This window comes from Sus scrofa, chromosome 1 (assembly GCF_000003025.6).
Source record: "Sus scrofa isolate TJ Tabasco breed Duroc chromosome 1, Sscrofa11.1, whole genome shotgun sequence".
NCBI lineage: Eukaryota > Metazoa > Chordata > Mammalia > Artiodactyla > Suidae > Sus > Sus scrofa.
The window spans coordinates 246,906,025-246,921,740 of NC_010443.5; the positions used below are offsets into that span (position 1 = coordinate 246,906,025).

The window sequence follows — 15,716 nt, forward strand, 5'->3', positions numbered from 1 at the left end:
CTCAGATCCGACATTGCTGTGGCTCTGGCATAGGCCGGCAGCAACAGTTCCGATTAAACCCCTAGCCTGGGAACCTCCATATGCCACAGGTGTGGCCCTAAAAAGGACAAAAGACAAAAATAAAAATAAAAATACTAGTCAGCATGCTGTAACTTTGGTTTTTAAGAGATGATTCTTAGAAATGCTTAGAAAACTATGGACAAAATTGATGCTGGTGACTTATAATTATTGTCGCTCAGTAATTCCTCACCGTGCCTCATTCCCTTTGCTCCAAATACAGATCATTGATGAGTATGTCCAAAAGACATAGCTGAGCCCTTAAAAGGGAATTGGGTAAATATTTAAAGAGAATTTCCAAATTAAAGACAGACAAGCAGGGTAAACAATAAATCTAACATCTTGATGCTTCTTAAGGGAACAGTAATACCCAAACCAAAAAACTTTGCAGGCTACCAGAGAAAATAGATTGCTCATGAAGGAACAACAAATATACCTCAGCAATAATAGAGGACAAAAGATAATGGAGTTAACATTTTCCAAAAGCTGAGGAGAAATAACTGTCAACTAAGAATGTGGTGTACAGTTAAAACTAATACTTAGGGAGGTCAAGATGAAGACATTTGCATATGTACAAAGACTAAGAAAGTTTATGTCTCACAGATCCACACTTAGAGATCTATTAAAGAACTCAGAAGACATGATATATATGAAATAATAGTGGACACAGAAATGGATAATATGTGTCAGTACATTTGTTAGCCATTGCTTGTTTAAAAAACAAAACAAAACAGGAGTCCCATTGTGGTTCAGCAGGTTATAAACCCAACTAGTATCCACAAAGGTTGCATCCCTGGCCTTGCTCAGTGGGTTAAGGATCTGGCATAGTTGTGATCTGTGGTGTAGGTTGCAGATGTAGCTTGCGTCCTGCATTGCTGTGGCTGTGGTGTGGGCCAGCGGCTACAGCTCCAATTTGACCCCTAGCCTGGAAACTTTCATAGGCCCTAAAAAAAGCTAAAAAAATTTTTAACAAGACAATAGGAGTTCCCATTGTGGTACAGCGGAAGCAAATCTGACTAGTATCCGTAAGGATGTAGGTTCAATCCCTGGCCTTGCTCGGTGAGTCGGGGATCTGGCCTTGCCGTAACCTGTGGTGTAAGTTGCAGTTGTGGCTCAGATCCCACACTGCTGTGGCTGTGGCTTCATAGGCCAGCAGCTGTAGCTCCGATTTGACCTGTAGCCTAGGAACTTACATGTGCCGGGAGTGCAGCCCTAAAACGCAAAAAAAAAAAAAAGTTAAAATATGTTAAATGACATATGTTAAAAGACAATATGTTAAAAATAAGTTGAAGGGGGAGGTCCTGTCATGGCTCAGCAGAAACAAATCTGACTAGAAACCATGAGGTTGTGGGTTCTATCCCTGGCCTTGCTCAGTGGGTTAAGGATCTGGTGTTGCCATAAGCTGTGGTGTAGGTCGAAGATGTGGCTCAGATCCTGCGTTGCTGTGGCTGTGGCGTAGGCCGCAGTTGTAGCTCCGATTTGACCCCTAGCCTGGGAACCTACATATGCCATAGGTACGGCCCTAAAAAAAAAAATAAAAAGTTGATGAGGAAATGATTTGTTAAGTGTTCAAGGAATAAAGTATACTAAGTCCCATGTTTAAGAAGAGGATAGAAATTCTGCATACATTTAGTTTTTATTAGAAAATGTTGTGGTGAAGTATGTATGTTAAAAAATAAACAGGAAATATTACAGACTGTAATTACTACTGGATAGAAGTATTATTTAAAACTTCCATAGGAGTTCCCTGGTGGCCTTGTAGTTAAGGATCCATTGTTGTCACTGCTGCAGTGTAGGCTGATCCCTGGCCTAGGTTCTTCTGCATGCTGTGGGTATGGCAAAAAAAAAAAAAAAAAAAACAAAAAAAAAAACAAAACAAAACTTCCAGACAAGTAGAACAGAAGAGAATTTGTAAACCTTTATCAAATGAAAGTAGGAAAGGTGGGTCAAAGAAAAATTAGGGTAAACTGAAACAACGTTAAAATAATAAAAATAGTTTCAGCATTGTTATAGCACTGTGTACGTGTTAGATACTATTCGGAGCACTTTGCATTTATTCAGTCTGTGCTGACATCTCTCTGACATACTGCTAGTATATTTTATAAATGAGGAAATTAAGCTAACCTATAAAAAGACAAAGATTATCAAATGAGATAGAAAATAAAATTTAGCAATAAAATGCTTAGAAGAGAGACACCTAAAGCACAATCACACAGGAAGTTTGAAAATTACAGGGATAGAAAAAATATGCCACAATATTATTAACCAAAAAAAAACTGTACTATAATTTTAGTATCAGACAAATTGCAATTTTATGAGGGAGGAATATTAAAGTGTTAAAAGACTCACTACATAATTTTACAAAGAACTGTCCACCAAGATGAAATATTATTCATGATCTTTATTATTCTAACAGTATGGTCTTGAAATATATAAATTGAAAGTTGATGAATTCTAATGAATATTTGACATGTTCACAATTATGTTGGAAAGTTTTGGTATACTTTTGTTTTAAAAATTGCTGGTTCAAGCAAAGAAGAAATTAGTAAAAATATTGAAGATAGGGACAGAACTAACAGGCTTGATCTATTTGATTTCTATGCCATTCTTTACCCAGCAAATGGTGAATATACTTTCTTATCCACTCTAAGTGGTGCATTTATAAAAGTTGACCATGTGCTACAAAATGAAGGCAATCTTAATAGATTTGAAAGCTTTAATAAAAATTGCGGGGTTTGTGTGTATGTAATTCTCTATATGAACAGATTAAGGGAAAAAAAACCCTACATAAATACTTCAGTAGGTGGCATTGTATGACCACAATGGAACTGAATTAGAAATCAACAGTTAAAATGTGTGAAAACTTTAAAATGCTCTCTTTAATAACTAATGGATTAAAAAGGAGATCATAGTGGGAATGACAAAAATTTTTAGGACTCAAAGATATGAGTGTACTGCATATCAAAACTTGTAGAATTCAGTTAAAAGGATAGAGGTAATCTTGTAGCCTTAAAAACAATAAGAATGAAAAAATAGATTTAAAAAAATCAAGCTACCAACTGAGGAAATTAAAAGAGCAAGGCAGTCAGCCTAAGGAAAGTGAAAGAAGGAAACCAAGAGAAGAAATTAATGAAATAAAAAACAAATAATAACAAAGATCAACAAATCCAAATACTGGCTCTTAAAAAAATAAATTCCAAAACTAGTAAATGAGATTTATCCCCCCCCAAAATAAAATTAAAAACAATATTCAATACTTAAAGCCCTCAATTGTGTTACACTGATTCAAAAGAAAATGTTATGGACAACTAAGACAACAGTCTTAAATATGATAATTAGATAAATGTGAAGTTGATAATTTTCTGGAAATAATAATCAAAATCAACTCAAGAAGATCTAAATAACCTATACTCATTAAAGCAATTGAATTACTAATCAAAATTCTCCTTTCCCCTTCTTTTCCCTACTAAAAGACCTAGAAGGTGTGCAGGAAAGTTTTACCATGCTTTCACAGAATAGATTATTCCATATATTATATACCTTATTTTGGAAAAAAGAAAAAGAAAAAAGTGCTTTAAGCAGTTCATTTTATGACTGATGACAAAACTGTATTTGAACAGTACCAAAAAAAATTTTTTTAAGGAAAATTACTGTCTTAGTAAACACAGATGAAAATATTCTTAATGAAAAGAAACACAAATGAATAGAATTTTGTAGTATATGCATGTTAGTGTAGTCTCAACACAAAAGGATTAAAGATGAAAGCGAGAAAAAAGTACATGATTGCTTTAATAGATAACATTAAAAATATTTGATGCATTCCATAATTAACAACAAAAGTCCTTTTAGTAAACTTGGGACAAAAGAGATCTGAAATTTCTTTAACCTGATAGAGGGAGTATACCAAAACCCTAGAATGAGCATTTGTATTTAATGATAAGACTTCAGAAACCTTTCTATTAAAATCAGAAAAAAAACCCATTAGAACGTGTGCTGTCCCTGTTCTTATTCAGCATGCTAGAGGGCTTAGGCACTGGAATAACACAGGAAAAAGAAATTAAGAGTTAAAAGAAGAGACAAAATTGGTAATGAGAATAAACCATTTGTGTTATTTTTCAGGAAATTATTGTTTTAAAAAAATGGCTCTGCTATCCCAACTCCAGAATTTAATGCAAACTTATGTTTAAAAAGGTCAGATTCAGTTACAATTGATGGTGTCTCTCTTTCACTTAGCCTAGCTAACTACTAACAGTAAAAATAATGTTTTTCATTTAGCAATTACATTTATAGGTTGTGCAATTAAACTGATGAAATTACTTTAGCCAACCACCAGTGAGTAGTTTTAAAGATTTTAAGGATGTCTGTGAGGAGAAAAAAATAGCGTATTCTAACTACTGCGTTTTGCAAAAATAAAATGAAATAGAAGCAGTATGAAATAGAAAATGAATGGGAGGATTTTTGTGTGTGTGGGTGATAAGATTCTTTGAACTTACATTCTGATTTGGGGTTGCTTAATCTGAATTTAAATCTATTCACATTTTGGATCCTATCTCAGAGCTTTAAAGTACAAACTGCTTAGCAGAATTTAATCCTGACTTTAAAAGCTAAGGTTGACTGTTCTAGAGTCTTAGTCATTATTTACTGGTAACCTGGACAGAGTACATGGCATGTGTTGTTTTGAGTCACTCCCCTTTTCGTCTCTACAATCCTTTTTTACAATCAGTTCTCATGTTTTATGGTTTGTTTATCTTCCCTCTTCTCCTAGGAAGCTGAAATTTTCTTTTTGCTGAAAGGCTTGAAAATCATTTTTTGAAAAGAAAACCACAAAGAGCTTAGGGATGTTTCTATTTAGGAACAAAAATTAACTTTTGAGTTAAATTGTATTTGAGTTATTTTAACATCGTTTATATGTTTTAAATGTTTTGGGTTTTTTCATATATCTTTCTTCATCGAAAGCTCTTAATATTTCATTTTATAAAAAAGCTTTTATAAAATTTGTAGTATTCTCATACACCCTGTCTATCCTGGATCTGTCATTTTTCTTTATTTCGTCTCTTTGATGAGACTATAGAGGAGAGACATTTAAGAGAGACACTTCCTGGCCTGTGTTACTAGGTAGACCATGATTTCTGCCTCATTTCAGCTTCACTGTGTCAACTTGATAGAATGGGACAGGTGGACGTTCCACTGACTAGCATCTGATTGGGGAGGGCGGAGGCTGATGATGGATGGATATGTCTGATGGCAAAATAAGCAATTCCATGAATATGAGTGTGCAGAGTAAAATTGGGGCCAGCAGATGGTGGAGCTGTGCTGTATCCTATTTCTCCCTCAGCTATGAGATTTACTGTGGCCTTCTTTTCACAGAAGCCAGCTGGGATTGTCTGTTAACTGCCAGCACCCGTTGGTTTGGGTAAAAGGGACTTGTTGCTTTCTTTAGAATTTCTTCAGCCTCTCATTTTTAATCTATGGCTTTATGTTCATCTGGTGGTAAAACATGATATTCAAAAACAAAATATATGAGAACTGACCTTTCCTTGGAGAACATCCCATTTATATCCCATTTTGACAATATGATTACACTTTGACATCTGGTTTTTCTCTGTTCCTTTTTTCTTTAATCCTCTGATATTTTAAATTTCTGTGATTTCTGCTATTACCACTTCAAATCTCATTACTGAGAATTCTTTCCATGTTGCAAAGAAAAAAAATGTTTCTCAGAAAACAATATAAAGCTATAATATAAACTTTAACAAACCTGCTACTTTTAGCTTTCCTTTGTAATATATAGAATTTCGTTTACGCATCCAAATTACCTTTAACAAAGATGTTTTTGGTAGAATATCTGAAACTTACTAATTGAAATATTTCTACTATAAATTGAATTAAATTCATTATAACTAACATTCCTTGGGCTAGCTTAGAGATATTCTTTTGCATTAGAGATAAAAGAAAGAAAGGCAAAAAAAGAGGAGGGGGGGCTCATGTGAGGGATGGGAGTAGGGGAGAAGCCTGTGAACATTTTGGATTTGTGCTTGCTCTGTTTCCCTGAGAAGTCTGTGCTGTGAAGGAAGAAGTGTCACCTTACACATGTGCTGCTTATTTTAGTGTTCTTTCGTTGGCTTCTTTTAGTAACAGTTTGAATTTGATGGGGACTTAATGATGTGTAACCTATTAAAAAATAAACAAGAAAAAAGTAAGTTTGGGGCTAAGAACAGAAATAAAAAAAGGCAGGTGATAAAAGGCAGAACAGGAAGAAGGTAGTTTATATAGATATTTCCTTTAAGAGCAGTATTGTTGTAGTACCATACATCCAAGCATTAGATCTCTATTCCTGCATATGAAGAGGAGGTAGAGATGGGGGATGAGGCTTTGCTCAGAAAGCCGACATAGTGGGTCTTACCATATTCACAAATTGTGGTATGAAATTCTCACTGCTGTATGACTCTGGGAATTTCTTCTTCAGCTATCTAAGGTTATCAGAAGCCATCTGGGACCACAGTGGAACCCAGGACACAGGAATTAACATGACTTGTCACAAAGGCACAAGCATTTGTAATACTATTGTTGGAGAATGTTATTTATTGCCAGGATTGATTCGGGTTCCCCTGCTGACGAGGAGGGTTTTGTTTCCTTGTTCACTGCTACGTGTGCCTTAACAAATTGCAAGTATAGAAATGTAGTCAAAAAGAATATTTGTATATTTATTGGTATTTAAGGAATGGCCACACCCAAATCCACATACTTTCCCAGGAATTTCCGAACTCTATCATTTTTCTTTATCTTTTGGCAACTTTTTGCTTTGACTTCATTCTCAGGCAGACTCTCCCTGCTAACAGCAAAGATGACCACCAACAGTGCTCAGCTTTCATTCTACCAGGTTAGAAAGCTCAGCAAAAGAACACTTCTTCCCCTAGTAGTTCCAACAGGAATTCCAAGGCTGACTTTCATTGAGCTAACGTGTATAAATTCCCATCTCTGACCCATTCACTATAATCTGACCCTGGTTAGGCCTGGGTCTTTTTTACCCACCTCTAGAGCCCTGGGGTGCGGTCAGCCTCTCTTGAAACAAATGGACTGGAAATAGGGGAGAACAGTTGGGATGCTATTGACATTAGAAGAGGAAAGATGCTGGACAGTCAAAAACAACAAAATGTCCCTGTACCTATCCCCAAAGCTATTTAGTGGAAGAGGACTGTCCTCTGGCCGAGAGTGCACTAGCAGTGGGCTCCTTAGCTAATAAAACTTCACTGTTGAAGCCTAACTCCTCTCCACATTGCCTATTTTATTACAGATATCTGTTTCCCAAATTTACACTGTGCTGGACTGAGTTTGTAGACATGAAGGTTCATGTGCCCTGTGAAACCATCGAGTACATTGAGGCCAACTATGGTAAGACCTGGAAGATTCCCGTGAAGACATGGGACTGGAAGCGCTCTCCACCCAACGTTCGGCCCAATGGAGTTTGGCCCATTTCTGAGTGGGATGAGGTCATCCAGCTGTACTGAGACAGTAGGTTGAAGCGGTAGCATTCTCCTCCTGCAAAAAAGGGGAGATGCCTGTTTAAAAAAGATACTTGTCTCTGTCAAACATAAGTAGAAGCCAAAGAAAAAGGATGAGTTTGAAGATATAGAGTCCTAACTCCTGAGCCATCTGATTTGATTCTTTTGTTTTACGTGTATTAAGGAGACTTCATGGGCCAGATACTTCACTGGGTTACAGTGGAGAAGCAGAGATGAGAGACACATACCTGCCTCTTGTCCCCCTCCCTGTGGTTAACACCCCAATTTTCCTCTGAGGGAAACACCCTCACCCTTTGAAGAGCTAATGTAGGGTATGATATATTCCATAAGTGCTTTCAAAGTGTTAGATAATGTTTGGACTAGAAGATGGACTTTTTGGGCTCAGCTGAGGAAGGATGTACTAGTAAAAAGGAATAACCCATTTAAGCTTATATGTTGGTGCTATTTTTAAGGTTGTGGAGGTCGAGTTAATGTTCAAGTGATCAGACTTCAGGGGACAGCAAAAGAGGATGCTAGCAGGTTCATTTTGTAGGCATTCTATTATGGGATTGACTTAGAGCACAGGGCATCATAAGAGAAAAAGGAAACTTATTTCTGGTCCTGTCAAATATATGTAAGTTTCCACACACCTGCTTTCATATTTGAAGTGAAAAGAAAGCCTATGCTTGTGTGATGCTTAAATTTCTAGCCATTGTGAGACTATTTTCACTAACCTCTGATAGACTTGTTGACAAAGCATTCAAGTAAGACCATGCTACAAAACATGATTTTGAAAGGGTTATAAATTCATACAACTTAGTTTCCTTATTTCTTTCTCAATCAATAAATAAAAATATGAGCAATTCATAAATATTTAATACTTCTGCATTTATAATACTTGTATTCCCAATTTTGATGTTAACACTAAAATATCAGTACTAATACCTCTGCTTTTTCTAAATGCACTCCTTAGTGTATTTATTCATCACAGTTCCTTATCTTTCATTTATGGCTTAAAAACCACTTTACATGCTATGTAAACCTACCTGTTGCCTCTTCTCTTCCAACACTACATCAGGACTCCAAGATGCAGGTAAGTGGCAAACCTGGCAGCTGTTCCCCAACTCAGATCGTAGTGTTTTTAAAGTTTGTATCCGTTCCTAGTTGTGCTGTCTGTTGAATATCGATGGGGCAAGAACTCAGATGTCCCTACTTTATCAGTACCACTCATTCTGAAACCCTCCAGTTTCCTTTTTCCCTTCAAGATACATCCCTGAGTGGGCTAGGATGACTGTATCTCCCTATCTCTTCATGAGTCATTCTAACTATGTGTTCTGAGTGACAGGTAGAGGGAGATTAGGCACTGTAAGCACTGCTCTCTTTTTCTTTGTCCAGGAAAGGAAGCTAAGTCTTATAGTTTCTCTAGGCTGCTTAGGAATACTTTCGAGACCAGATTGGCACATTTTCCTTAAAACTAGAGAATAATAGAAATATCAGAAATGGAAAAGAGAAGGCCTGAGAGAATGGACTGATGGTTTTCCTAAAACAAACCTGGAGAACCTAAGGCCTACAACCACCGCTAGCATCCCACTTAGGGAAAGTGGCATGTTAACATAAAAGGACCACAGACTTTTGAATTGGGCCTGAGTTTGAAACTCAGCTTCATTGCATGGGATTTATATTGGGGAACCTCTTAACCTCAATTTCCACATGAGTGAATTGGGGAAATTATGGCTACTTCTAAGGGTTTTTTTAGTTAGAATTGAATGAAATATTAAGTGCTCTCAGGCCTAGGATTAGGTAAATATTCAAAAAATGTCCTGTTTCTTACTTCCAACTCCTTTTTAAAATTATTCTTCAAGTGGGACTTAAACTGTAGCAGGACATAGTCATTACTTAAAAGGATGCAAGTCTGAATTTGCTTAGGAAAAGAGTTTCATTTAACAAATTATTAAAGGACAAATTGTACGGTTTATGATTTCAGAGACAAGACCAAGTCTCCTCCTTCTCTAAACAGAACATGTATTTTCATTTTATTGGTTAGCTCTTGTCTTCTAGGGTATCCTGTGCTCTTCCACATGCTACTTAGCTCCTGGGTCCCAAGCAGTTCGCTCTCTACCTCCCTAGATTTGTGCCTACTTTGCCCTGGACTTCTGTGTCAATGTGCTAGCTTTTCCTGGAGATAAACTCTCTCTTCCTTGTTAGTAAATCTCTGTCCAGCCAAAATCAACTATAAGCATGATTTGGAAAAGGTGAGAATTCGGAATACTTAGTTTCATTTAATCATCTGTGCTGATGAATGCCTTTGTCAGTATTAAGAAAGGAGAATTGAAAATACTCATTTCTACCTTCTTCCCCAAATTTATGTTTCTGTCTCAACTACGTAAGAATCAACAGAGAATTGATGCTCTTTTAAGCTGCTCCACTTCATATTGAAATCCTAATTATAGTTTATAATTTCAAACAGACCAATTCAGGGCCTATGCTAGAGTAGGCAAGTATAAATGTTTCTAATGAGAAATCTCTGCTTCCATATTCCAGAACTTGTCCTAGAATGCCTTCCTTGCCATCCTCCAACCCAACCCAGTGCAGATTATGTAGGAACCCTTGAACCAGCTATGCTGCTGTGTTCTTATGAGCAGCTCTGACAGTGGGGTTAAAAGGCAATTTGAGGAGAATTAGAAGAACTATATTTTGCTCTGCAAACCCATAACCTACTGTCTCATGTACCATTAGAAAAAAAATTACAAGATTTTGTTGCCTTCTGATGACTCCTTTAGAGCATGAGGACTAGTTCATGTGTTTGTTAAATGAAAATCATATATAGCTATTTGTGTGTCCCACATCATAACCAGAAAAAACATGTTCATGAATTTTCTAAACAAAGTGACATTCTAAACATGAGTAAATTTCACTGTATGCTTACCAGTTTACTATTTGATTTTTATCTTCAGGTACAGATAGTTTGTGGTACTACTGAAAATACCTTTATTATTATTATTTTAATCAGAATTTGTAATATATAATCCAGTTTGGGATGATGAATAAAATTTTTATAATCACTGGAGATATTTTGTGTTTATTTTTGAAGCTTGCAGTAGAAACAAAGGCCACTAACATTCATAAGCAATCTAGTAAAATAGTATTTTTGCCACCATACACTACTTTTAAAATTAAGGTAAAATTGGAGCTCCCATCATGGTGCAGTGGAAATGAATCCGACTAGGAACCATGAGGTTGTGGGTTTGATCGCTGACCTCACTCAGTGGGTTAAGGATCCAGTGTTGCCGTGAGCTGTGGTGTAGGTCACAGATGTGGCTCAGATCTTGCGTTGCTGTGGCTTTGGCATAGGCCGGCAGCTACAGCTCCAATTTAACCCCTAGCCTGGGAACCTCCATATACAATGGGTGCAGCCCAAAAAAGACAAAAATAAATAAATAAATAAGGTAAAATAGGTTATATAAGTGGGCTCTAATCCAGTATGAATGCTGTCCTTATAAGAAGAGATCAGGATGCAGACAAGCACAGAGGGAAGATCTTGTGAAGATTTAGGGAGAAGATGACCATCTACAAGCCAAGGGAAAAAGCCCTCAGAAGAAACCAGTCCTGCCAACAGCTTGATCTTGAAATTGTATCCTACAGAACTGTGAGAAAAAAATTTTGTTTTAAGCTACCTGGTCTGTGATACTTTATTAGTCAGCCCTAACAAACTAACGCAGTCATTGAGACAGAATGGTATTGGTAAAGGGTGGAAACATAGATGAATGGAGCAGAAAAAAAGAACTCAGAAATTGACTTACAAGTATGCTCAACTAATTTTTGACATAGGCAGTTCAATGGAGGAAGGATAGCCTTTTGAACAGTTGGTGCTAGAGCAATTGGACAGAAAAAAGGCGGAAAAAAAAAAGAACCTCATACTCTATACAAAAATGAATTCAAAATACATCATGTACTTAAATGTAAAATGTAAAACTATAAAGGAAAAAGAAAAGGAGAAAATTTTCATGATCCAGGGCTAGGCAAAGAGTTCTTTTTTAGATTTGACATCAAAAGCACAATTAGTAAAAGGAGAAATTGATAAATTGGACTTCACAATTGAAAATTGTTACTCTGCAAAAGCTTACAAGAAGAGGATGAAGTCAAGCTACAGACTAGGAGGAAATATTTGCAAATTACATATCTGATGGAAGATTAGTATCTGGAGTGTATTAACCTGAACACTGAACAGTTTTTTAAAAATCTAATTAGAAATTGAGCAAGAGACATGAGCAGACATTTCACTGGAAGGAATATAAAGATGGCAAATAAGCATATTAAAAAGATGTTCAGGGAGTTCCCTTGTGGCCCAGTGGGTTAACTATTTGGTGTTGTCACTGCAGCAACCCAGGTTGCTACTGTGGTGCAGGTTCAATCCCTGGCCCAGGAACTACTGTGTGCTGCAGTCACAGTCAAAAACAAAAAACAAACAAGATGTTCAGCATTGGTGCCAAATAGCCAAAAGCAATAGCCAAAGCAATCCTGAGAAAGAAGAACAAAGCTGAAAGACTCATACTTCATAATTTCAAACTACATGACAATGCTTTGGTGATCAAAACAGTATAGGACAGGCATTTTTTTTTTTTTTAAAGAGACTCATAGACCAATAGAATGGAATTGAAAGCCTAGAAGTAAACCCATGCATATGCAGTTAACCAATATTTGACAAGGAAGCTAAGAATACTCAATAGAGAAAATACAGCCCCTTTAGCAAGTGGGGCTGGGAAAATTTGGATAGTCTCATGCAAAAAAAAAAAAAAAATGAACTAGATCCCTATGTCACACCAGTCACAGAAATTAGCTTGACATGGATTGAAAAATGTGACTCCTGAAACCATAAGATTCCTAGACGAACACATAGCGAAAAAGTTCCTTGACGTTGGTCTTGTCAGTGATTTTTTAAATACGATACCAAGACCATAGTCAAACAAAAGCAAAAATAAACAAGTGGGACTGCATCAAACAAAAAAGCTTCTGCACAGCAACCAACAAAATTGAAGGCAACCAATGAGATGGAAATAAATATTTGCAAATTGTGTATAATAAGGGGTTAATATCTAAAGTATATAAGGAACTCATACAACTCAATAGCCAAAAAAAAAAAAATCCAATTTTTAAAATTGGCAAAGGAACCAAAATGTTTTTCTAGAGATGATATTCAAATGGCCAAGAGATACATGAAAAGTTGCTCAACATCACTAATCATCAAGGAAATAGAAAACAAAAGCACAATGATACATCACCTTACACACTTTGGAGTAGCTATTATCAAGAAGACAAGAGCTGGGAGTTCCCATTGTGACGCAGCAGAAAAGAATTTGACTAGTATATATGAGGATGCAGGTTTGATTCCTGGCCTCACTCGGTGGGTTAAGGTTCTGCATTGCTGTGACTGTGGTGTAGGCCACCAGCTGTAGCTCCAATTTGACCCCTAGCCTGGTAACTTCCGTATACCGTGAGTGTGACCCTAAATAGCAAAAACAAACAAAAAACCCAAAAAACTAACCAGTGCAGGTGAGGATGTGGAGAAAGGAAAACCTTGTACATTGTTGGGAATGTTAGTTAGTATCTCCACTGTGGAAAACATTATGGATGTTCCTCAAAGAATTAAAACTAGAACCGTACAATCCAGCCATTCCACTTTGGGGTATATATTTGAAGGAAACGACATTACTATCCCGAATACCATATCTGCACCCCATTCATTACAGTTTACTTACAATAGCCAAGGTAGGGGAATAACCTCTGTCCATCAACAAAGGAATGGATAAGAAGTGACATATATATATATCTATATATAGAATAGAGTATTATTCAACCACAAGAAAGAGGAAATCCTGCCATTCGTGACAACAGAGGTGGACCTTGAGGACATTATATTAAGGAGAATGAGTCAGAGAAAAATGTAAGTATGATCACATATTTAGAATCTAAAAACAAACTCAGAACAGGCTGGTGGCTGCCAGAAGCAGGGGGAGGGAGGCTGGGGTAACTGGGTACAGGTGGTTAAAACGTACAGATTTCCAGTTATAAGATAAGTTCATTCTGAGGAGGTAATGTATAGCATGATGACTGTAATTAACAGTCCTGTTTGTGTGTTTGAAAGTTGCTGAGAGAATAGATCTTCAAAGTTCTTATCACAAGAGGTAATAGATGCTAACTAAATTTGTTGTGATCATTTCACAGTATATACAAATCATTATGTTGTACAACTTAGATAATGTTATATGTTAAATTATATCTCGATAAACCTGGGGGAACAAAGAGGTTCATAATTTTCTTTGCCATAATTTCTCCCATGAACACACCATGTGATCTTCCTGAACTAAATATTAGTAAGGCAGATCTTTCTTAGCTGATAATTAGAAACCATTTTCTGTGTTGTCACTGTTACGAGAAGTGACTCTAGTCAGAACTTCCAGGTGTTCCGCTGGTGTCTCAGCTCTGCCTCATCACACTTTATGTTTTTGGCTCTTATTTTTCCCTTTGGACAGAAAAAAATACAAATTCTGCTGAATTTCTGCACATTCCTCTCCCTTAATATATCATTTTCTAGAAAATTTGTGAAAATCTCAGCCTTTTCTGAAAACCACTACTGCTTTTACTTCTAATCTAACTTGATATCTTCCACCATTCCTCTTCAACAAAGAAAGTTTCCCTGACTCGTCCCTCAGGTAACAAATACAAAACCTGTGTATACATTGCTAAGTAAAGGTAGTTAAGTGTAAAAACTTTTTCCGGGAAGAGTTAAAGTTGTCATTAATAGAGACGTAAAGATAGAGGACTACAGTATTGGTTATATAACTTAAAAAAAAATGTTCAGTGGAATAGACTGGGAATTTGGGGTTAGTAGATGCAAACTTCTACATTTAGAATGGATAAGCAATGAGGTCCTACAGTACAGCACAAGGAACTATGTCTGGTCTCTGGAGATGGCCATGATGGAAGATAATGTAAGAAAGGGAGCGTGGGTCACTTTGCTGTACAGCAGGAATTGGCACAGCATTGTAAATCAACTATAATAACTTTTTTTGATTGAAAATTTTTAAATGTTCCATATCATTAACCATTAGGGAAATGCAAATTAAAACTACAATGAGATATCACTGCACAGCTGTTAGAATAGCTAAAATTTCAAATAGTGAAAACATCAAATATTGTAGTTGTCTCTTTCAGAGTTTCTTTTTGAATGTGTGCTATGCGCCATTATTTGACTGATTTTACTTAAACATTTTACAAACATCACCACACTCTATATTAAAATAAAAAGGAGTAATCTTTTTTTCCCCAGTTAGTCTCAATATTTTGGACAATATTTTCTAGAGAATATTGTGGGAAAGGTGACGGGGTGACCTATTTTCTAGAAATGTATTACCACCAAATGTCTTTCAGGTGTCGTAGAAGAATGACACTCTCCTAGCTGGAGTAAGAGTTTGTTTGGGAGTCTAAACTGGGCAACTGTTTAATCCAGCCAGATCCTGCTTAGCAGAAAAACAAAGAAAACTTTGCGAGGTGAGCTCTCAGAGGGGAAGACTTAGTTTTCAAGATGCTGTCCTCTCCTCATGTCATGCAGGCATAATTTGCCAGGAGCCAGCTTTCCCCCATATCCTAGGGGAGACCAGAGAATATCTACAACAGTGCTGTCAAACAGAGCATTCTGTGGTGCTAGAAATGATCTGTCTGTACTGTCCTGTACAGTACCCATTAGCTATTCCAGCTCAAACACATATGACTTGAGCACTTGGAAGGTAGCAAATGTAAATGAGGAACTGAATGTTTAATTTTAAATAAATTAAATAGCATGATGTAGCTAGTCACTAGCATATTGGACAGTGGCGATCGAGGGGGGTTGATGGGACCAGCAAGAGCTTTTGAGTTGTAGAGACTGGACTCATATCCAGGGGTGTCACTTCCTAGTTTTGTGATCTTGGGCTTGTTATTTAATTTATGATATCTTTTTTTTTTTTTAACTAATGGGGCTAAAATTAATACATGCCTGTGAAAGTTATTGTATGAATTATAGGAAATCTACAGTATCTGGTATACTGCTTAGTATATAGTAGATGCTCAGTAAATGATAGTTATTAATATTATTATCTTGCTTTTATTTCAACCTTTGGC

The 15,716-nt window shown here is 36.5% G+C and overlaps 1 protein-coding gene across 1 annotated transcript in view; it reads left to right on the plus strand.

Moving 5' to 3' along the window:
- The window catches only part of FKTN (fukutin), a 64,264-nt gene extending 53,638 nt beyond the window's left edge, over positions 1-10,626 (plus strand). Inside the window, 1 exon segment of the mRNA XM_013993732.2 lies at positions 7,352-10,626. Coding sequence (XP_013849186.2) covers positions 7,352-7,565 — 214 coding nt within the window. The 3' untranslated portion in view covers positions 7,566-10,626.